The sequence below is a fragment of the Schistocerca cancellata genome, chromosome 2, assembly GCF_023864275.1.
Source record: "Schistocerca cancellata isolate TAMUIC-IGC-003103 chromosome 2, iqSchCanc2.1, whole genome shotgun sequence".
NCBI lineage: Eukaryota > Metazoa > Arthropoda > Insecta > Orthoptera > Acrididae > Schistocerca > Schistocerca cancellata.
In genome coordinates, this window is record NC_064627.1 from 941,102,389 (window position 1) to 941,127,348 (window position 24,960).

Genomic DNA, 24,960 nt, shown 5'->3' on the forward strand with positions numbered 1-24,960 from the left:
GTCCCCAGATTTCTTTCTGTGGGGGTATTTAAGAGGTAAAGCGTACCACAAAGTGCCAACAGGCAGTGGAAACGTGGTCCACCGCCCCTGAAACGCCTTTGCTGACATTCCCGCTGATATGCTTCTTTCCTGTGTACGGTCATTTGAAAAGCCGACCACTAAGTGTACTGATGTTAGGAATACTTCGCTTGAACACTTATTCTAAGAGAGTAGAGCAGCGTTCACCTCGAGTCACGGCCACAGTGGGGCGTCGAGTTGTTCACTGTTCAATATGTCGAAGGACAACAACGTTGCGGTTAGGGTTTCCAATTAGAACGTATGAAATACTAGCCTGTCCTAACCTCGCAGCACTCGGGTGTGGCTCTACGTGTCATTGGATTTTCAAAAGCCATTAAGTAACATGTCGTAAATTGCGATTGTGTACCGATTGTATACCTCCAGTTACATCGCTCTTCTGTGGCGAAGCTGAGAAAATACAGACACGTGTGTGTGTGTGTGTGTGTGTGTGTGTGTGTGTGTGTGTGTGTGTGTGTGTGTGTGCCTATGTGAGAGAGATGAAACTAAATTAAAAAAAAACCTGTAAAAACTGATACTTGTACAAGTTGCAGTGTGAATTCAATTCCTTATTCATTTTAACGTTACGTTTCCAAGGGAATACAAACAGAAATAGAGAACTTCGCAAAGCTTTTCGTCACGCTCTTTAATCAGGAAATCAGAGCTTTTTGTCGTGCTCTTTAATCAGGAAAACATATTCCAGGGTATTTTTTATGACATGTCTACTTAGTTCCAAATCTCTGTTCAAATCTCTTATGTCCTAAGTATCGTGTAAAGTAGTGTGTGCTCCTGTGCTACAGTAGTAGTACTATGCTTTGTTACCAGAACGCTTAGAATAAGATGTCAGAAATCTGCTAAACAGACGGCATGCATTACGTTTAAATTGTATGGGTACTGACAACAACTACTCTAAAAGTGTTACACCTATATATGAGTTACTTTGTTCTTGAAATTCATAGTAAGAACTGATTTAAATTGGCTTGATACATGGGCTCTATTTCTTAAGTCGAGTGGAATAACATTGCTTATTGGCACCAGTCCTTATCTGGTATATTTATTTTTGTCTATATCTTAGCGAACAACGTTGTGGATTGAGGAAAAGTATGTTTCTAATACTTTATATAACTCCTCAATAGTAAATGTTTAAACTGAGCCCAACTTGCATGTTTTTATTGCTCACACTTTTTTGACAAATGACTTAATTTTAATATGAATAAATTAAATTAATTTAATTTAATCTTTAATTAACTTTCCATGCGAATATTTTCATAAACAAAATTAACTAAAATATTGGAAAATTAGTTTAATTAATTTACATTAAAACAAAATTAATGTAATTAATTCATCAAAAAAGTGTATTCAATGAAAACATGCCAATTGTACTCAATGTATCCACTTACTACTCACATATCAGAATCCCACATTGATTTTAAGCATACTAGAATTAATTTTTCGAAATAAAATGAAACCCAAGGAAAAAAGCACTTTACTCTTTGAAAACAATTAATTTTATCATCTCTAATTCTGCCTGCTAAGATCAGAGTTGCTAAAATTCTTCTCAAGCTCCCACAAACTGAAGGAAAAAATGTATAGATAAAAATCTGGAAAATCAAAAACTGTAGATCATGAAATTCATTATCATCGTTTTTAAGTTTCTTCATTCTGTTATATATCAGTTCAATATTCAATCCTTCAAAAAATTGAAAAATCCAACAATTAATTAATTTTAAAAGTATGTCAAGCAAAATAATCTTAAATTAATTACTCAGTTCCAAATACAGTCTGTACATAAAGTCTACGAACACTTTCAATTATTTGTTGCACACGAAGCAAAGATTGTACCAATGTCATCCCACACTCCACAGCAATACTCCAGAATAGGGCGGACAATCATGGTGTAAACAGTCTTTTCAGTAGACCTGTTGCATCTTCTACGTGTTCTGTGAATGCATCACAGTATTTGGTTTGCTCTACCACAACATTATCAATGTGATCATTCCAGTCTAGGTTATTTGTATTTGTAATCCCTAAGTATTTATTTGAATTTTCAGCCTTTAGATGTGTGACTTATCACATAATCGAAATATAGTGGATTAATTGTTTTGCGCCTTACAGATATCTTATGTAAATCATTTTGCAGTTCGTTTTGGTCTTCTGATGACTTTACAAGACAAATGACAGCTAATCTGCAAACAATCTAAGACGGCTACTCAGATTGTCTCCTATGTCGTTAATATAGATCAGGAACAATAGAGGGCCTATAACACTTCCTTGGAGAACGCCAGATAATACTTTTGTTTTACCCGATGACTTTCCAACTATTACTATGAACTGTGAGCTTTATGACAGGAAATCACGAAACAAGTCGCACAACTGATGCGATATTTCATAGGCAAACAGTCTGGTTAGAAGGCGCTTGCGAGGAATGGTGTCGAAAGCCTTCTGGAAATCTAAAAATATGGAATCAATCTGACACCCCTTATCGATAGCACTCATTATTTCATGAGTATAAAGAGCTGGTTGTGTTTTGCAAGAACGATATCTTCTGCATCCCTGCTGACTATGTGTCCGTAAATCGTTTTCTTTGAGGTACTTCATAATGTTCAAATACAGTATATTTTCCAAAACACTACTACAAATTAATGTTAGTGATAAGGCTCTGTAATTCAGCGTGTGTTATTCCTAAAATTCCACACTTCGTAGATATCTGACATGTTTTTACTTAGCTTTATTTAGTTCATCAGTTTCCAAATTCCAACAGAACCTCTTTCTTCGTCATTGTAATTGCATTTATTTGTTCTTTCTTTTACACGTTTTATTCATAAGGGAAACAACTGTCATTCATTTTCATCAATCTTCAAATACATGCAAAAATCACAGAGCTGTGCTATCAGCTACCCAGTTTTAGGTTTTTTGAAAATAATTAAATTTTATGATTGATTTATGTCTTTTAATAGTGCAAATATTTTGCCCCTCTAATTCTATCTGCTGTTATACAAATGTTATAAGTTTTCTGTATAAACAGATGGTGAAAATGAAATGTGATGTAAACAAAATGTATCCTACAAATAAAAAAATTATTTGTGTCTGAACTTCTTGGGAATAAAACAAAATCGCCAAACGAAATATTTGTCTTATGTTTACCTACAGAAAATTTAGACAATAATAATCTTATTAAAATATTGGAATCATTGTCTACACAAAAGGAGAAAAAATTAGGTGAACCTATACCAGTTACATACTCATCTTGTAATAACAATATGATCTTTAAAAATTCTGTTTACGTACACTGTTTAATGCATTTTTCTAAGTCTATCCATTGATCAGTGTAGGTGGCCGATTATTGTTGGTATGTGTGGAGATGTATATGTGTATGTATTTTTCTTCAATCTAATGCACGTTTATAAAACTTACCGGAGTGGGATGCTATTGCCACATCACAAAGCACCTATTAATAGATGTTGCAGCTAATCTCAACAATGGTATTCTCCAGGAAACAATAAAAATTCTATTTTGAACCCTATGGAAGACTGCCTTCATGAACAATTAGATGTACTGTCTACCAACTCTGCCATTTTGTCAAGAAACTCTCAATTTTTAATGCTGCTCAATGTAAGCAGAGAATTATAGTTAGCATGTTACAGATGCTTTGTGTGGTAACAGAATCAAATATTTTCCCCTGCAGTACACCCCTGATATACCATCACATAACTACTACAATAGGTGGCCTTCACGAACCTGGGTTCAATTAATCGACATAACATGCGTAATTGAAATGTGGAAAACCAACACTGGTTACTCCAAGTTGAACATTAGTGTCTGTAGAATGTGAATATCTAGTGTGGAATAATTGGTGGCAAATTCATTAGTCCATTCTCAGTCGTTGGTACCCATAGACGGAGATCAGTATCAAATACACTTGGAAACAAGCTTCCAGTATTGTTTGGAGAACTTCCATTATACTTGCGACACATAACGTGGTTTCAGTGTGATGGTTGTCCAGCTGCATATCCTGTCGCAGTACAGCAGCACTAGATTGCGTGTACAATCGTCGGTGGATGGATACAGGCAGTCCAGTGTTATGGGCTGCAAGATCACTAGATCTTACTCCATCTGACTTTTGTTTGTGGGTTTAGTTTAATACAGTTTATCATGTGACCGCATTTTGCAATAACATGTTTCATCCTATCAGTAAAGCATGTAAAAAGATTACATTAGAAACACCTCTGAGCTGAGTCGAATGATTCAACTTGCGAGTAAATAAGTGCGGATTTTTTAAGGACTTTTTGTGAAATAATTGTTATGAACAAGCACCCCCTTGACGATAGGTGAGAGGACTCACCTCACACGAACACCCCATTGGTGAGAGGTCACAATACAAACTTCCAAAAAGCTTTTTTCCCTTTTATTAAACACGACTGGTCCTTTTTTATTTTCTATCCAATGCATTTCTCTCAAGATAATACTGTCTTTGAACTCAATCAGTTTTTTTGCCGATTGCAGTGCCATCTACCACGCGAAGACAAACGTGTTGTATACAAATGTTACTTTCTTTCCCCAAGGAATCCGTATCTATACACACACACAGGGTGGTTCAGAGGTCCCTACCGCTGTCTTTTTATGCAACCTGCAATGTTACACCTGACCTTCATACACCACGAGCAGGATTTTCTCTCGCTCTCTAAAAGCAAAGTATTAGTTCTACAGGAAAAAATGAACATGGGATTTTTGTGAGAAATTCCGAGTTATTCAAGGAAAACGTACAAAAGTTACCTTCGAACGCACCTCCAGTCACACACCCATCCCTCATCAGTCAGGATTCCTAGCAGATAGTTGGCGTCACTCTCTCCTACAACTATACAAAAATTTCCGACTACGTGCACTGTTCCTGATATTCGACCTCCTTTGGTATCTACTGATTGGACTATTGAGCCAACAGCATAATCGGCTACTTCGTTAACGTTATTTACTTGAAGGTGCCCCGAAGGTAAGCAAAGAAAAAAATACTTTTGTAAACGTTCACTAAAAATAATTACTTTTACAATTCTATCCAAACTTAACAGTTACATGCACAGTAGTTTCGTAGTCAAAGTCCTGATGAGTACAACGATGTTAATGTTTATTTTATGCTATTAACATTCTTAAAATTACTATGCAAGACTTACACAAGCGTCAATTTTAGAATCTGTAAGTGCTCGACTAGACAGGTGGTGTAACAAGGCCCAATCAATGAGGACCAAAGAAGTTCAAATGTGGGAAATATTTCGTAGAGTCGAAAACTTTTGCACTAGAAATCCAAACCGGTTGGGGTTGAGCGTTGGGGTAGGGTGCATTTTAAGATCACTTTTGTATGTTTCTCTTAAATATCACGACAACTACGGTCTCCAGCGAAAACGTATCCCTGTACAAAATGTAGCTATATTAAATTTTCTGCATAAGCGCCATGTTCATTTTTTCCTATAGGACTAACAGTTTGCGACAGTGACCACGAGAATATGAAAATCTCGCACATGGTTTTTGAAGGCCAGATATAACACTGCCAGTAGCAAGATACGACGTCGGCAGAGGCGGCTGGAACGCCTTATGTATATAATGATACATATTGACTCACCTACAACTTGCACAGTGCTTTTTGTGTGCGGTTTTCACAGAATGGATTGGTAGTCAGGCGCTTGTATTGTTAACCAATAAACGGATTGTAGTCATACTTTGTGTATTTTTGTGTAAACGCACACAGCCGACCGGAGTGGCCGAGCGGTTCTAGGGGCTTCAGACTGGAACCGCGCTACCGCTACGGTGGCAGGTTCGAATCCTGCCTCGGGCATGGATGTGTGTGATGTCCTTAGGTTAGCTAGGTTTCAGTAGTTATAAGTTCTCGGGGACTGATGACCTTTAGGTGTTAAGTCCCATAGCGCTCAGAGCCATTTGAACCATTTTTGTAATTGTGTATGAAGAATACCTACTAAAATTAAAAACCAGAAAGTAGGGCAAATTAGAATGTCAGTGGTGTTTGTTTGAGGTTTCTAGTGCGAATCGTTTGCAAGGTATCGTATTTTTAAAAGTTCACACACCGACACTTGTTTGTGCCATTCAGCCTGCATAGTTGCTAGGAAAGATTTCTTTATGTTTGCTTACAGTGTGCTTGTGTGTTCCTTGAGTGCACTGCGAGTTGCTAGCCACCTGGTGCGTGGCAGTGCAAGCAGTAGGTTGCGAGCGGACGATAGGATTTACCAGTGCAGAAAAAGCCGACAGGCTCATGGTATATGAACGATGTTGGCAGAATGCAGCTCGTTCTTGTAGACGTATGCGGCAAGATATCCCAATATACATCGATCACCTTGGCAGTTATTTATCAACACCTTCAACTAGTTACTTGAAAGTGGTAGTGTAATACATAGAAAACGCAACAGAAGGAAGCAAGTGAGGACAGATGAGGCGGAAATTAATGCTCTTGCTGCTGTTGCAATTGATCCGCACATAAGACTCGCGCAACCACACGAGGAAGTGGCATGGGTCAGGCAGTCGCCCTGCTCTTTCCCCATCGATGTAAGTCCCCTTCCTGTCACATATCTCTCCATCAAGAGCTGCACGGAAATGCATAGGAGAATCGTGTTAACTTGTGTACATGGGCAGGATACTACAGATGTGTCATGTAGCTTGTTTAGTGATGAAGCCACATTTACCAATCTTGGACAGGTAAACCACCGAAACATGCACTATTGGCCTGTTAACAATCCCTGTTGGCTTCATCAGGTGGAACGTCAGCGTCCATGGAGTGTAAAAGTGTTATGCGAAAGATAGTGAACCATTGGCTCATAGGCATGTTCTTTTATAGAGGGAACGTGAACGCGCGCAAGTATCGTAGACACGCAGACAATCTTCCATGGATGCTAGAGGATGTTCCCCTGCAGACTGGGAGGAACCAATGGTACCAACATGATGGCTGCCCAGCACATAGTGCACAAAGTACTACGGCATGTCTTCAATAATTGTTTCCAAATCATTGGACTGGCCGCAGTGGACTTGTACCTTGGCCAGCTCGTCCACATGTTTTTCTGTGAGGAAAGCTTAAAGACGCTAACTACAAGGACATACCAACTGCATCCAGTGATGTACAACGACGTATTACTGCATCGTGCTCGGACATCTACTTTGGAATGCTAGCACGGTTGCAGCACATGTTTCGTACCCGACTGGACGTGTGTACTGCCCCTGCTGGTGGTCATGTTGAATACAATGTGTGATTATATATGAAGGCAGTATGTGTTCACGAGAGAACAGATACCATTGATGACCGTGCAGCTTCTCTAGAATGAAATGATAATTAAATCGACACCCTAGCTACAAACAGGCGTTGATATACATCATTGGGGACGTGTTGAAAATGTGTGCCCCGAGCGGGACTCGAACCCGGGATCTCCGGCTTACGTGGCAGACGCTCTATCCATCTGAGCCACCGGGGGCACAGAGGAGAGGGCGCCTGCAGGAACTTATCCCTTGCACGCTCCCCGTGAGACCCACATTCCCAACATGTCCACACCACTGCATTCGTAATGCGTCTAATAGATGTTTGCACATCACACTCATTACTCCTCGCAGATTAATCTACCAAGTCCTGTACGAGTTGGGGCATAGAGTGTGCGATCGCACAAGAAGGTCAAAGGCCTGGTAGCCATATATTTTAACTATATGTGAAGGTAGTATCTGTTTGGGGCACACATTTTCAACATGTCCCCAATGATGTACATCAACGGCTGTTTGCAGCTAGGGTGTCGATTAAATTATCATTTCAGCAATGTGTAATGGTCAGTTGTTTCGTTACTGATCAGAATCTACGTAACTAATATATGCAGTTGTGTTGTTCTTTATCGTGTGTTACCACAGGTAACCAATCCATTTTGTGAAAACCATACAAGAATAGCACTTACCATTTCCGTAATACTTGCTGCGCAACTTTTAAGTTATTCACCCTGTACAATCACACAACCTCCGACATAATGAAAACATTGACCATGTTTATTACAGCTTTTTAAACACAGTCCTTCTTTTCCGTTCCATATCAACATTAATCACTTAGCAGTAAGGTTTCGTAATTAGTAGTTTTCTGCCATCTTTGAATCCTGCAAAAATGGCAAATGTGCAAAATGAAAAAAATTATGGAAATGTGGAAACATATGTAAAATACGTAGAAATCTGGATACCAAATGGGAGTAGAAGATGTCTGTGTATATAGGAGAGTGGTCATATGTTGATATTCTTTCGGGAAAAAAGATAGTTACAGAGGTGTTTACTACACGCACATTTCTTAACACGATACTTCAGGAGTTTAAGGTAAGTATGTGTTTTAGATATTCTGTGTAGCTTACGCTGTGTTAGAGGTCCTGTCGTGTAGTTAGCAAAAAATGCTGCTCAATTACATACACACCTGAAGGAGGTGTCAGTTGTTTTTGTTAAAGTGAGGCACCGAATATTTACATTCTGTATAGATACAGATAGGTCAGTTTTTAATATGATTACATCGTGATATTAACACTTCCTTCAATAAAGCTAGTCACCATTAAGGAATCATTATTTTAGTGCAAAAATGGAATAAACAGACAATACCATTGTTTATCAATGTGGAAAGCCTTCGGCAGGATTAAAATGATGTCACTTTATCCCTCATAGAGTGTTCTTGGTGAAACATTTTCGCCGGCCGAAATGGCCGTGCGGTTAAAGGCGCTGCAGTCTGGAACCGCGCGACCGCTACGGTCGTAGGTTCGAATCCTGCCTCGGGCATGGATGTTTGTGATGTCCTTAGGTTAGTTAGGTTTAACTAGTTCTAAGTTCTCGGGGACTAATGACCTCAGCAGTTGAGTCCCATAGTGCTCAGAGCCATTTGAACCATTTTTTGAAACATTTAGGTGTGTAACATTTGCCTTGAGTGGTGAGCAAGCTGAAACCTCCCAGGCGGGTGTGGGCAAGTTAACGTGGAGTCGTACTAATTCGCGGGTGCGTAAGTTCTTAGCGTTATTCCATAAGTATAACAAACACGAAAGATACACGTAACAGAATCTTTAGTGGTTTTGAGGAGAAAAACTCGTCGAGATACGTTCGAAGCGCATTTTCATCCCGGAAAGAAAGTTCCTTGATGGCTGTTCGATAGAGAGCAGAAAAGGTAGGAATCTGAGGACGCAAGATCAGGTGAGTAAGTGTATTGCAGCGTTTTCTGTCCGTCTAACAGAGTGCAGGCGGGTGTTATCGTAGAGCAGCAGTTTTCGAGTACACTGCCGTTGATCACTGTAAATTAATGCGTTTGATTGACCTTCATCAAACCCCGCAGGTCTTCCTTAACGTGGACACTCTCAATTCTCTAATGTCAAAACGATCCTCCTTAAAACGATAAAACCATTTTCTTGCCGTGCTCTGTCCAGCGACACTACCCTCACATAGGCGAAAACGTCTCTGGCTTTCTCCGCTGTTGTCATCCCTCTACTGAACCCAAACAGAAGAATATGTCGGAACTGTTCCGGTTTCTACACTTGGCACTTTTCTAGCTTCCATAGCTTCACTCACTACCTCCAAATGAAAAAACCACAACATGTAAATTCAAATAACAACAGCGAACTACAAATGAAAAATGACAATCAATAAGTAACCAACAACCAAGACGAAAACACTACAAACTGACGCACAAACTAATATTTTTGAATTTTGTTGGCGTAGATTCTATTCCAGGAGGAGAAACATGTGAACTGCTTTTACAAACAAGGGAGGAATGGGGATTGTGGCAATGTAATGTAAACAATAAGTGAATTTGGATTTTTGTTACTTCGGTTCTTGCTAGTAGAGAACATATTTTTTTTCTTTTTTTATATTTTTTCGTAATACAAACGAAGGTCAGTTGCAGTTGTGGCGAACAGTGCACAGAACATGTGGTTGACACTGGATACAGGAAGTAAACCCACTAATGTTCTACTTCATTATTGCCAGGAGAAGTAGTTACCGTAAAATACTTAGAAATAATGCGCCTGAAGCTGAAAGGAGGTATATCCTTGCCTGGGAGAAATGTAACTCAACCACGAAAGACGTGGTTTCCCAAGACTGTTCGTGATAAAATCGCGTTATGTGCTTGGGTTTGGCTACGAGGGTTGTATCAGGAAGATATACTACAGTCTCTCCCTTCATTTATAGCTCTAATGGCCTTTTTCGTACTAACAAGAAGTATTTTGAGCCACGTTCCGCAATGCACCCAGAAAAGCATAGCACGTATACAGAGGCTCGGATACTGTTTCATAAATGCACCTCGACGCTAATCGATGTAACTACTACACATAAATATGCAAAGTGACCCTCCTCTGTTCTCTTACATTTTTGGTGATAACTCACTAGCGGCAGGACAATACCTAGGGGATGGCATGGCGATCGACCTATAGTGCAGTGATGTGTAACACACAAAATAGAAAGATCAGGTGCAATGCCGATGGGAATATCATCTACAGAAGAGTGTGTTTATGAAACACTTATTCGGGGGAAATGACTACTCAAATTAAAAAGACGCCGAGGCTGATACTTTACTAAATACACGCTCCTACATGTGATTCCAAAGTAGGTGCTTTGGAAGTGTGGAAGAGTAGCGTGCTCACAAAACAGACGCAAGTTGATTGTCATATTATACATACGTGATGGAAGATCTCTAATTGTGAATCACAGTTATCAGGTAACGTCATAGACAGGTTGGTAATTTGCAATACACGTCGCTTTTGGACATTATTCTTCACAACACCATTAAATAAAGATATTATGGAATTGTGATTGGTTACCACAAACAAAGGCATTGCACAGGTCCTAATAAAGAACCAGTGTATCTGATGGACCTAACCCGTTCCCTATTGAATAAATTGTTTCTTTTAAGTGCAGTTAATGTGTTATGCATATGCAAAAGAAATGTGGGAATGGTGGAACGAATTAAAACAGAAACATATGGCGAAAACAAATACCAAAACAAACGAATACAAAATGCTACCGGAAAATTGCATATCAGCTGGACTAATCGGTGTGCAATTGGAGATGTAGCGGCAACGCCTATTTTGATCGTTGCTCCAAGGAGCTAATAATCCATCTTCCCTTATATTCTCGCCATTGACATACGTTCCATTAAAACTACAGTCATCGTGGATTTTTTTTATAACACCAGTTAAATAACAGTTATGGGAGGACTTTAAGCTGCAGTTCACATCAGCATCTTCTAGAAAGGTAGAGCTTTTTGAGATGTGTGTACAATGTCATCCGCAGTATACAGAGTGCAGAGGTGTGCTTCCAAAGAGCCATCAGAACACTTCGCCTAGAGGTCAGATTAACAGAAGATTCGACGAAGGGTGACAAAAACGCACTCGTTTAGTCTGTGAGACTTCTGTGATATGAGCTGAAAGGGAGACATTATGCATCACGGAGAGGTCGCACTGTTTAAAAAATCTTAAGACATACATTGCTGGCAATATATATATATATATATATATATATATATATATATATATATATATATATATATATAGTATTACACCACACATCATAAAGTGATTTGTAGGTACTACGTATCTCATTTTCGATATAAACAATGGCACTTTTTAGGAGTAGCTTTATGGAAAATGGAATGATATGAAATCTGTGTTATGCATACTCAATGATAGTTTTATTAAAGCTTGGCTGCATGCTAGGGGCTCTGACCTAAAATAGGATTTTGGAGTAGGACAGACGTAAGCAGACGCCAGTTAATACATCCAAACTAAGCGAATATCTAATAACCAGGCAGAATCAGTTAGTCGTTGCACGAAACAAACCGACACATCCAGTCGCATTAAAGACGTGATTTGCCCCATTTCTCTATGGTGACTGCAGCTATACATTGCACGTATGCGCCGAAACGCCTGATAAAATGCACCTCACAATTATTCCGAGAATATTGTACTTCCAGTTACCACTATAGTGACAGCATTTCTACCAGGTGTTCGGATACTTTTGGTCGCTTGAGAGCCTGGTGAATTCGCTTAGACGATAACGTTTCTGGCCAGCAATAATAGGGAGTTGTTTGTACCGCTCCCTCGCTATGGTCGAGCTTATGGAAGGAAGCCGTGGCCCCTCGTGATACCGGTGTGAGGCTGCTTGTAGTTTGTCGGGGACCACAGGAGGCTGCTGCAGGTGGCGTTACTTTAGTCCCCTCTCCAACACGCCGTGCATCAGTGACTGCGGCACTGTTGAGGTATAGCAGCCCCTGTTTCTCACCTATATGGTGCCACTGTTTTTATGTCACCTAAACACCAAGTTAGTACACATCTAAACGATGTTAAGCACTAATTTACAAGATCATGTTAAGCTGTAACTGCTTACATGTGTGAACTGTGTAAATAATGTACTGTGTTCCTTGTTAAACATTTTTTTTTATTTAAAGTGCAGGTCTTCGGGATAATGAGTAAAACTGTAAGAAAACTGTGAACATCAGGCTAAATAATTTCATTGATCCAGCACCCAGCCTCAACAAGAGGACCCAGCCTCAACAATCTCATGCCCACTGTAATTGTAGTTTAAGATGTTGTTGGGTCAATTTGGAAACGCTTTGGAGCTGTCTTAAGAGGAGACCCATATTCAATAATGTGTGCTGAGCGGTATGGTCTGAAACTCTTGTGACTGTACCAATATCGCATTCTGCTGTCATGTTTCCCATTGATAGCCACCTATTCTGCTATATGTGGAGGGTTCAAATGGTTCAGAGCACTATGGGACTTATCATCGGAGGTCATCAGTCACCTAGAACTTAGAACAACTTAAACCTAACTAAAGGACATCACACACATCCATCACCGAGGCAGGATTCGAACCTGCGACCGTAGCGGTTGCGCGGTTCCAGACTGATGCGCCTAGAACCGCACGGCGACACCGGCCGGCTATATGTGGAGGGCAAACGTCCGACCTCCATGTTTTACGACGTAGCGTGGACGCCCAACACGTCGTTGTCTGCTCGCAATTTAAATACATCCTCCAAACACTACCTGTAGATGTTTAATTCAGTAGCAAACAAATACCCAACCAGCTTCGCCATTTACGAAATGCCCGTTCACAGACACCGTGAATAATATGCCCTTTGTCAGTGTCGGTTACGCCAGTGGCAGTCCTTACCATCGATGAAATTATTTCCCATTCCTCTTTACTCTGCTTATTATCTTTCCCTGACGAGTCACGTGTGTGCACGTCACCAGGCCTCATTCAGTATTGTGGTAGGCAGTGCTCATAACGCGTCGGCTCCTCGGTGTGTTTTGTTTCAACGGGAGATCGAACATGACATTGTACAATTACACGTAGCAATCACGGTACGTCGATAATATGACCTTGGAGTGCTTCGGCACTCTAGTACTCACCGGTATCCTTTCGTTATCAGCTTTCTGCTCCACCCAACAATGGTGCAGAGAGTTCCATTGCGCAGATCTTCTTCGGGGTCCAGCACGTTCGCGGGCAGGTCGACTTCGTTGACCCGAACGCCCAAGTTCAGTCTTCTCCGCAGTCGAACCAGTGCCAAATCGTTGAGCGTCCTGTTGCCGTCGTAGTTGGGATGCACCACGAAGCGACTCGGTTGACCAACTTGCGCACCCTGCATCCAGTAAAGGCATGTGGGCCATGAGAGTGCTCCTCACTCATTTCTGGACGAAGTATATGTATGTACCTTGTGCGTAATAGCGAAACGCAGGAAAAAAGTGACTAATTAAGATGTAGCAACGGTAGCTCTCGTTCGACTCTGCCAAGAAGACATCCAGGTCTTCTTCACTGGGTTTCACACGATCGTCTTTAGCGAAACCCATGCAGATTCCTACAGTGTAGATTTCTAGTCTCCATAAAAGGCATTATACTCGAACATAATACGTGTTCCAAAATTCTACAACTGATCGACGTTTGACATATAGGTCTATCGTTCTGCACATCTGTTCGAAGCCCCTTCTTGAAAACGGGGATGAGCAGTGCCCTTTTCCAATCCTTTGCAACGCTACGCTCTTCTAGAGACCTTCGTTACACCGCTGCAAGAAGGGGGAGGGGGGGGGGGCAAGATCCTCCGCGTACTCTGTGTAAAATCGAACTGGTATCCCGTCAGGTCCAGCGGCCTTTCCTCTTCTGAGCGATTTTAGTTGTTCTTCTATCCCTCTGTCATCTGTTTCGATAACTACCATTTTGTCATCTGTGCGACAATCTAGAGGAGGAACTACAGTGCAGTCTTCCTCTGTGAAACAGCTTTGGAAAAAGACATTTAGTATTTCGGCCTTTAGTCTGTCATCCTCCGTTTCAGTACCATTTTGGTCACAGAGTGTCTTGACATTTTGTTTTGATCCACCTACCGCTTTGACATAAGACCAAAATTTCTTACGATTTTCTGCCAAGTCAGTACATTGAACTTTACTTTCGAATTCACTGAACGACTCTCGCATAGCCCTCCTCACACTATATTTCGCTTCGTGTAATTTTTGTTTGTCTGCAAGGCTTTTGGCTATGTTTATGTTTACTGTGAAGTTCCCTTTGATTACGTAGCAGTTTTCTAACTTGGTTGTTGTACCACGGTGGCTCTTTTCGATCTCTTAACGATCTTGCTTGGCACATACTCATCTAATGCATATTGTACGATTGTTTTGAACTTTGTCCACTGATCCCCAGCACTATCTCTGCTTGAGATAAAAATTTTGTGTTGAGCCGTCAAGTACTCTGGCAAATTAAAGTCTCCACCCAGAACTATAACATTAACGGGAAATCTACTCGAAATATTTTCCAAATTTTTCCTCAGGTGCTCTGCCACAACAGTTGCTGAGCCAGGAGGCCTACAGAGACATCCATTTACCATGTTTGAGCCGGCTTTAACCCTGACCTTCACCCAAATTATTTCACATTTCGGATCTCCGTCAATTTCGTTCGATACTATTGCACTTTTTATCTCTATAAAAACGCTTCCCCCTTCACTGTCCAGCCTGTCTCTGCGGTATACATTCCAATCTGAGTTTAGAATTTCATTACTGTTTACATCTGGTTTCAGTCAACTTTCCGTCCATAGTATTATGTGGGCGTTGTGACCGTTTATTAATAAGAGCAGTTCTGGGACCTTTCTATAGACGCTCCAGCAGTTTACTATTACCACATTAATATTGTTATTTCCTGTTGAGTTTTGCTTACTACTACCTTGTCGTGTCTCAGGAGGCGTCTTGTCTGGCCTACGGAGGGAATTCTCTAACCTATGCATGTTGGTATTCCAGTTGCTATGGGTTTGTTAATAGATTGTCATTTTCTACTTATAGCTCACCGTTGGCATTTCAGTTTACATACTGTCAGTTACACATTTGGAGATAGTGAGTGGAGCTGTGGATTTCAGTTTGCATACTGTCATTTGCTCATTTGGAGATAGTGAGTGTGTCCGCAGCTCGTGGTCGTGCGGTAGCGTTCTCGCTTCCCGCGCCCGGGTTCCCAGGTTCGATTCCTGGTGGGGTCAGGGATTTTCTCTGCCTCGTGATGACTGGGTGTTGTGTGATGTCCTTAGGTTAGTTAGGTTTAAGTAGTCCTAAGTCCTAGGGGACTGATGACCATAGATGTCAAGTCCCATAGTGCTCAGAGCCAGATAGTGAGTGGAGCTGCGGACGCTAGAAATGGAGTGCTAAGTGGAGATATCGGAACAGTTCTGATATATTCTTCAGTTTCAGTTTAGTAGAACAGTGAAAGCAGCGGAGATTTCCAGGAGCGTTAGGGCCTGTATGGGGATAGTGTCACTGGATTGAGCAGCGCTCGTGGTGGGATGCAATTGCCTATCTAGAACGAACGCTGCAGTTACCGCACAGGATGACTAGGAATCAGCGCCTCCTCTAGCAGTACAGAAAAGTGTGCAGGGATTTTTGTAGATTCTAGCCATAAGTATTTCTTGTGTAAGTTTCATTGCTAACTCATATTTGTATTCCACGTAGTGTCAACTCTTTTTGTGGGAAACTAATGTCCCTTGGGCATGTCTTCATAGTGTGCGGCCAGTGATTCGCAAGCTGCACCGTGAAGGGTTGGTATTACTTTTTGACACAATCTCTAGTTGCTTCTTGCAACGTAGTGAACCACCTGTTAGACCTTTGATTTGCAGACCGATGAAGTAGGGAATTTCATGAACACAGTCCGGCGTCTTATCTTACTTCGCGCTTCTTCCCTACGCATCCCCCCTTCATCTTCTTAAACCCTCCGGAACACAATTTGTCCCTTGATACGGCTCGACTGCACTTAGACGTGGTGCACACATTTAATATTTGTATATAATCCAACTCATTTGAAGTTAAACATTAATTTCCTACTATTAAATGAATATTTTTAAGAAATATGCGATTATTTCATTCCTTGCAACGCGGGAACTGTTAGTCTCACAGAAAAAATTAACAAGACCTTTTCTTCTAGTTTAACTTTGTATCGCGAAAAATTTGCGATAGAAGGTGCGGTTTTGGAGAAAAACATAAAGAAGTGACCTCTAAACGTCCGCCATCCCAACGTTCACATCACACTGATCAGCACTTGTATTACGTTGTCAGACTTCAAACTCCTAGCACTGTGCAAAAATTGCCGACTACAGCATTTTTCCTCTAATTGATCTTTTTTCGTCTCCGTTGACTGTGCTATTTCAGAAGGTTATAAACTTGGCGAGTGATGCATGGTTGAGAACAACCTCCTAGTATTGTAAATACTGCACTACAAATGCAATTTCGCCCACAGATATGTTGTTCAAAGTGAATATGATACTGTTTGTTGTGGCGACTAAATCCATGGCAAAAGACAAATGTTTAAATGTTTACTAATTATGATTAATTACGAAGGGAACTAGTAATTTCAGTCACTTTACTCGTCAGCCGCGCCTTCTTCATGCGCTCTCCCGCAGGTTGTATGCGCCACCGGAAGCAACCCTTGTTTCTTGTAGCCCAGATAACCTCTAGATATGCCTCTCAGGAATACTGGTAGGGCCTCAGGAGCTTGAATTATCACCGCATGGTGTGGACGTAGCAGTACGGGAATGCGTGGAGTTCGTCCCTGTCTCCAGGTCGGCCCTGTCTTTTGATCGACGATTTCACAAATGTTCACAGCTCTGTATATTGCTGTTTTGAGACATTTGGGTCGTCCGAAGATACAAATTCCACAAAATGATTTACATATTCGGGTTTGAATCCTTCTTCTTTTAAGGTGTTCTAGGACTTAAAGCTTCAAGTTATAACTATGGACCCTGTCAATATCAAGAGCTTTCTAATAGTCGCAAAAATTTCTTGGCACTGGAGAATATTCGAACTATGAAGTACCTTGGTGCTCCAAAAATGGATTCATATGGCTCTGAGCACTATGGGACTTAACTTCTGAGGTCATCAGTCCCCTAGAACTTAGAACTATTTAAACCTAACTAACCTAAGGACATCACACACATGCATGCCCGAGGCAGGATTCGAACCTGCGACCGTAGCGGTCTCGCGGTTCCAGACTGTAGCACCTAGAACCTCTCGGCCACTATGGCCGGCCTTTGGGGGTTCCCTTTCAATTGTTTCGTTTATTTCAACTATCTTGTTTTGTCCACAGATAGGAACACTTTCATTCGTGATATAACGTAGCATACTTCTCAACAGAACCCGTAGTGGTCACAAACGGTGTTTGTCGATAACTCAGTTCTGGAAGCAGCCGCTTGTAGGGTACAGTGTCTTGCGCAACTCGAGACCAAAATAATGCTCCTTTCGATGGCCACCTGACAATTGTCGAACCATGTGTTTTTCCATATCGATGACGTTTTCTGACGCTGCATGCAATACAATTCAAATGAGAAATCAACAATGGCGCCTTCCTTACGAAATTTCGCTCACCTACGTCCTTCATTTGGCAGCAATCTATATTCCCAACAGAAACACAAACAAGATTGCACACTACACAATCGAGGAATTAAGTTTCGGCCGGTAAGACATTACAACGAGACTATAACGCCTTCTCTCGTTCCTCCTCACAACGCTAAGCGTTACACGCTGTTACCTTGGCAACGCAGTTAACACTTTCCATATCTTCCTTCTCGACAGCTGTATGTTCGATGTATTTCGTTCGATACTCATTGAAGAACGATGTAGAGGCATATCTCCCTGGGGGTAAGATAGATACTGCCTACAGGAAAATTAAAGAGACTTTTGGAGAAAAGAGAACCACTTATAGGAATATCAAGATCTCAGATGGAAACCCAGTTCTAAGCAAAGAAGGGAAAGCAGAAAGGAGGAAGGAGTATATAGGGGGCCTGTACAAGGGTGATGTACTTGAGTAAAATATTATGGAAATGGAAGAGCATGTAGATGAAGGTGAAATTAGTATTGCATGGTCACAGGTTAATATGAGCTCGAGATAAGGCACTGAAAAGTGAAGTACTGGTATATTAATAACCGGTGTAGCTGTCAGAATGTTGACCGCAAGCAAGCCCAGGAAGGTTAATGTTCTTTGTTGCAACGAACAGGGAATTGCTGGTAGAAGATGACGCTGTAGTTGTTGTCCGATAATGTCCTGTATCTGTTCGATTGGAGACAGATCTGGTGAACGAACAGGCCAGAGCAACATGTCGACGTTCTATAGAGCATCTTGGGTTACAACAGCGGTACGTAACGAGCGTTATCCTGTTGTAAAACACCCCCTGGAATGCTTTTCATAAACGGCAGGACGAAAGGTAAAATCATCAGACTGACGTTCAAATTTGTATTCAGGGTGAGGGGGATAGCCACCAGAGTATTCTTGCTGTCATACGCAATAGTACCCCAAAAAATAACTCCAGATGAAGGTATAGCGTGCCTAGCACGCACGAAGGTAGGTTGCAAGCCCTCATCTACATCTACATCTACATCTACATCCATACTCAGCAAGCCACCTGACGGTGTGTGGCGGAGGGTACCTTGAGTACCTCTATCGGTTCTCCCTTCTATTCCAGTCTCGTATTGTTCGTGGAAAGGATTGTCGGTATGCTTCTGTGTGGGCTCTAATCTATCTGATTTTGCCCCATGGTCTCTTCGCGAGTTATACGTAGGAGGGAGCAATATACTGCTTGACTCTTCGGTGAAGGTACGTTCTCGAAACTTCAACAAAAGCCCGTACCGAGCTACTGAGCGTCTCTCCAGCAGAGTCTTCCACTGGAGTTTATCTCTCATCTCCGTAACGCTTTCTCGATTACTCAATGATCCTGTAACGAAGCGAACTGCTCTCCGTTGGATCTTCTCTATCTCTTCTATCAACCCTATCTGGTACGGATCCCACACTGCTGAGCAGTATTCAAGCAGTGGGCGAACAAGCGTACTGTAACCTACTTCCTTTGTTTTCGGATTGCATTTCCTTAGGATTCTTCCAATGAATCTCAGTCTGGCATCTGCTTTACCGACGATCAATTTTATATGATCATTCCATTTTAAATCACTCCTAATGCGAACTCTCAGATAATTTATGGAATTAACTGCTACCAGTTGCTGACCTGCTATTTTGTAGCTAAATTATAAGGGATCCATCTTTCCATGTATTCACAGCACATTACACTTGTCTACATTGAGATTCAATTGCCATTCCCTGCACCACGCGTCAATTCGCTGCAGATCCTCCTGCATTTCAGTACAATTTTTCATTGTTACAACCTCTCGATATACCACAGCATCATCCGCAAAAAGCCTCAGTGATCTTCCGATGTCATCAACAAGGTCATTTATGTATATTGTGAATAGCAACGGTCCTACGACACCCCGCTGCGGCACACCTGAAATCAGTCTTACTTCGGAAGACTTCTCTCCATTGAGAATGACATGCTCCGTTCTGTTATCTAGGAACTGTTCAATCCAATCACACCATTGGTCTGATAGTCCATATGCTCTTACTTTGTTCATTAGACGACTGTGGGAAACAGTATCTAACGCCTTGCGGAAGTCAAGAAACACGGCATCTACCTGGGAACCCGTGTCTATGGCTCTCTGACTCTCGTGGACGAATAGCGCGAGCTGGGTTTCACACGATCGTCTTTAGCGAAACCCATGCTGATTCCTACATTGTAGATCTCTAGTCTCCATAAAAGTCATTGTACTCGAACATAATACGTGTTCCAAAATTCTACAGCTGATCGACGTTAGAGATATAGGTCTATAGTTTTGCACATCTGTTCGACGTCCCTTCTTGAAAATGGGGATGACCTGTGCCCTTCTCCAATCTTTTGGAGCGCTACGGTCTTCTAGGGACCTACGGTACACCACTGCAAGAAGGGGGGCAAGTTCCTCGGCGTACTCTGTATAAAATCGAATTGGTATCCCATCAGGTCCAGTGGCCTTTGCTCTTTTCAGCGATTTTAATTGTTTTTCTATCCCTCTGTCATCTATTTGGATATCTACCATTTTGTTATTTGTGCGACAATCTAGAGGAGGAACTACAGTGCAGTCTTCCTCTGTGAAACAGCTTTGGAAAAAGACATTTAGTATTTCGGCCTTTAGTCTGTCATCCTCTGGTTCAGTACCATTTTGGTCACAGAGTGTTCGGACATTTTGTTTTGATCCACCGACCGCTTTCACATAAGACCAAAATTTCTTAGGAGTTTCTGCCAAGTCAGTACTAAGAACTTTACTTTCGAATTCACTGAACGCTTCTGGCATAGCCCTCCTCACACTACATTTAGCTTTGTGTAATTTTCGTTTGTCTGCAAGGCTTTGGCTATGTTTATGTTTGCTGTGAAGTTCCATTTGCTTCCGTAGAAGTTTTATAACTCGGTTGTTGTACCTCGGTGGCTCTTTTCCTTCTTTTACTATCTTGCTTGCCACATATTTATGTAATGCATATTGTACGATGGTTTTGAACTTTGTTCACTGTTCCTCAACACTATCTGTACTTGAGATAAAGCTTTTGTTTTTAGCCCTCAAGTACTCTGAAATCTGCTTCATGTCACTTTTGCTAAACCTTTTTTAATATTTCTATTTACGGCTGAAGTCATCGATGCTGTAACGGCTTTAAGATCGCTGATTCCCTGTTATGCGCTAACTGTTTCAAATAGTTCGAGTCTGTTTGTCACCAGAAGGTCGTACTATACAGGGACGGTTAATACTGTTTGCTGATTGAAGATGACGCGGGAGTTGTCGTCCGATGATATCCTATATGTGTTCGATTGGAGGCAGATCTGGTGAACGAACAGGCCAAAGCAACATGTCGACATTCTGTAGAGCATCATGGGTTACAACAGCGGTACGTAACGAGCGTTATACTGTTGTAAAACACCTCCTGCAATGCTTTTCATGAATGGCAGTATATCGCCGGACTGAGTGGCCGAGCGGTTCTAGGCGCTTCAGTCTGGAACCTCGCGACCACTACGGTCGCACGTTCGAATCCTGCCTCGGGCATGGATGTGTGTGCTGTACTTAGGTTAGTTAGGTTTAATTAGTTCTACGTTCTAGGGGACTGATGACCGCAGATGTTAAGTCTCATAGCGCTCAGAGCCATTTGAACCATTTTTTTGGAGTGCACACTACACAGCGTCTGATGTAACCGTTTTGTAAAAGTTCGCTGTGTCACTCTGGTTCCAACTGCAGCTCAGATTGCTACTGCAAATGAAGTACGAGGCGCGAAAGCCATACGCTGATCACGATGCTCTTCCCTTTCGCAAATGCCATGTGGCTGTTCCGTGCCCGGCCTTCTTGCAACCGTACGTTCCCGTAAACCCCGGTGCCAGCAACCATGTACGGCGGCTACATTCCAGCACAGTCTTTCTGCAGTACAGCAGGAGGAGCATTCCGCTTCACGTAGTAGAATTACACGACCTCGTTCAAACTCACTGTGCTGTTGATAATGGCGTCTTTGTCGCCTTGGAGGCATTCTTGGCTAACATCACGTCCAGTCTCACAGGCAACTGACGCTTACGCCCGTTACAGTGTGTATTTAATCTAAATGTGGTTTGCATTCACACAGCAGTGCTACTACCGCCAGTCGTATGCGACTGGCGCGAAATTTGAACAGGCATAATCCTTCAGATGTACAAAAACACATACTAACTTTCGTTTATGTCGCACAACTCTTTACTGGTGCTGCGATTTTGGGTCAATTCTAGTGTCCGATAACCAATGACCAATGACGTAATGTGTGATGTTATTTTGTTTATGCCTCAGATTGCTGTCGATGAACGTTAAATGATTTCTCTGGATTTCCTCGTTACGCGCGTATATTAAAAATTCGATGTAGATTGTTTTGGTTTCATCTCGTAATTTGTTTCCGGCATCCGGCATCTTTTGTTAATGAACATATTCGTGATTTATAAGTAGTCGCGATTTATGAGGTCCTGATTTCTCACACTGTCCGTTCTGGATGAGTCAGTTGTTTTTACTGCGACAATTCTGCTTCAGAAAATGAGTGACAGTAAATCAACTATAAAATTTTTGCAATCATTGGGCGTCATTGCTGAATTTTGCAAGTGCAGTGTCTGTGGAAATAACATGGTTTTGACTAAGGTTGCGTTATCACAAACCTACGCCGAATACATGAATGGAGGTGCAGAAAAAATAACACATGGAGATCCATACGCAGTGGGACGTGGTTCGAAAGATCGAGGCTGAATTTAGAAGTAATTGTCATGCTAATCTACTATTTTTGTTATGAATATTCTTGCAAATCTGTCATGCACGAAGCAGGGGTTTCGTGTGGCACTGTAGTCGACTGTTTCTCTTTTTGTAGAGAAGTCTGCGGGGAATTTATAAAGTATACAGGGTCATTGGGGGGGGGGGGGGAAGAGGTGGCAGGGTGTATAGTTGAAGTAGATTAGTCACATTTTGGAAATAAAAGTACGAAAGGGGGCACGAAGTTGTTGGGCTTTGGTTTTTTGGAGTAGTAGTTTCTGGAGGAGATTGTGCTGATGTTGTATTTAGGGTTGTACCAAATCAGACGAAGGAAGTCTTGACGTCTTTAATTGAAGAATATGTGGAAGAAGGTTCTGTAGTCATGTCAGATGGGTTTGCTTCGTACAAGGGGTCGGGTGAAAGGGGTTATCATCATTTTGTCCTGAATCACAGTACCCAGTTTAAAGATTATAAGTCGAAGGCATGTACTAATACTATCGAGGGGTATTGGGAGACTGTAAAATCTGTTGTCGGTCGGGGAAAGAGAAGGATTGTTTACTTCTTGCATTTATGAAAGTAGTCAGCAAAAGTACAGGCCTCGTTTTGTTAGATGTTGGTGGGTTTGCTACATTTTTCTTGTTTTACGTTGTGTTTTTTCTTTGCTGTTTTGTGCGAGTGCTACTTTTTTGGTTTCTGTGGAGGGAGGTTTTTCTGTCGCTTTAATACTTTCTGGTTACAATGGTGGGCCGAGGGGTATTTCTGTGTCTTTGCCGGAGGGCTTATGCAATTGACTCGTGGTTTCATTTTTTTTTTTTTTTTTTTACAATTTTAAAATTTTGTGTCTGATTGAGGGCGGGTGGTAGGGAAGAACGGATTTGGGTGGTACCTGATTCGTACCTAGTAGTTTGTGTTTCTTATTGTTTTTTCCATTACTTATTCTGAATTTTGCTTCTTTAGATACAGTTTGAGCTTCAGACGTTATTATTTCTTTTTATGTCCTTAATCGTTCTTGTCTGCCTCGATCTTTGACCCCTTTGGAAGTTCATATGCGGTAAGTTTCTTTCTTTTTATGTAGCCACTTTTATGTTTTCACTTTCGATGTTTCTGCTACACTTCTCTTATGTTTACAGTCACTCCTGGTGTATCGATTTTACTGAGTGTTATTTGGAGCTACTGTAGCTGGTGTGACTTTCGTGCAGTATAGTTATCGGTTGCAAGGTTTGGTAATTTTTGCGTTTTATTTCTTTGCGTGTGCAGTAAAGTGTGTAAAGATTTTCATTTTTTGAAAGTCTAGTCGTATTCTGTAGTTCACTGACAAGATCGTTTTTAAAGCACGTTTTCGATATGTTATAAGATTTTTACGCAACAAACGGTAATATTGGAATCGGTAACTAGAAATGAGAAATGACGTCCTACATAGGTTGCTTCCAGTTACAGATTCCAACTATTCGACGGTTCATTATTTAGATCGTTTCAGCAGTACGTGTGGAAAATATAATATAATATATGCAGTCTTAATTGCTCTCGTGTTCTTATTTATTTCAGTCATCTTCAACTCGTTTAAATGAAATTCGGGCGTAAATAATAGTCGCATTAAATGTATTATTTTACAGCATGCTACATTCGTTTGTTTACGAGCATGATCGGTTCCATTCATAGATTAGCCATTGCAGCACCGAGCGGGGTGGCGCAGTGGTTAGACACTGGACTCGCATTCGGGACGACGACGGTTCAATCCCGCGTCCGGCCATCCTGATTTAGGTTTTCCGTGATTTCCCTAAATCACTCCAGGCAAATGCCGGGATGGTTCCTCTGAAAGGGCACGGCCGACTTCCTTCCCAATCCTTCCCTAAGCCGATGAGACCGATGACCACGCTGTCTGGTCTCCTTCCCCAAACCAACCAACCAAACAACCAACCATTGCAGCATATTTTCCTTACGTATGACGTCATTGGTGAAAGCCGACGGGGGGTATCGGACACTGCTGGCACGGTGGCTCAGCGTGTTCGGTCAGAGAGCCGGTTGGCCTCTGTAATAAAATAAAAAAAAATAAAAAAACCTGAGTGGAAGGGTCAACCACCTAACTTGAACAGGATGTCTTGCGACGTCCGCAACGAGGCAACACAACGATCAATAACGAAAAAAAAGACACTAGAATTGGTAATTTCCAGGAATGATTGCCTATCGAAGTTGCGGTGTCCAAACGATTCATATCGCACGTGCGATCATAAATCGATCATGCGACTCTGGTGGCGGGCGTTGTGATCAATTATTTGTGATCGTCATTTTTATCTGTTTTCCGTCGTTCCCTTAC

The 24,960-nt window shown here is 41.6% G+C and overlaps 1 protein-coding gene across 1 annotated transcript in view; it reads right to left on the minus strand.

Annotated features, from left to right (window-relative positions):
* Nucleotides 1–24,960, minus strand: part of LOC126160007 (serine protease 1-like) — a 141,851-nt gene that overhangs the window by 21,894 nt on the left and 94,997 nt on the right. The window contains exon 3 of the mRNA XM_049916817.1: nucleotides 13,446–13,675. Within this exon, the coding sequence (XP_049772774.1) occupies nucleotides 13,446–13,675 (230 nt within the window). The remainder of the gene's footprint in view (nucleotides 1–13,445; nucleotides 13,676–24,960) is intronic.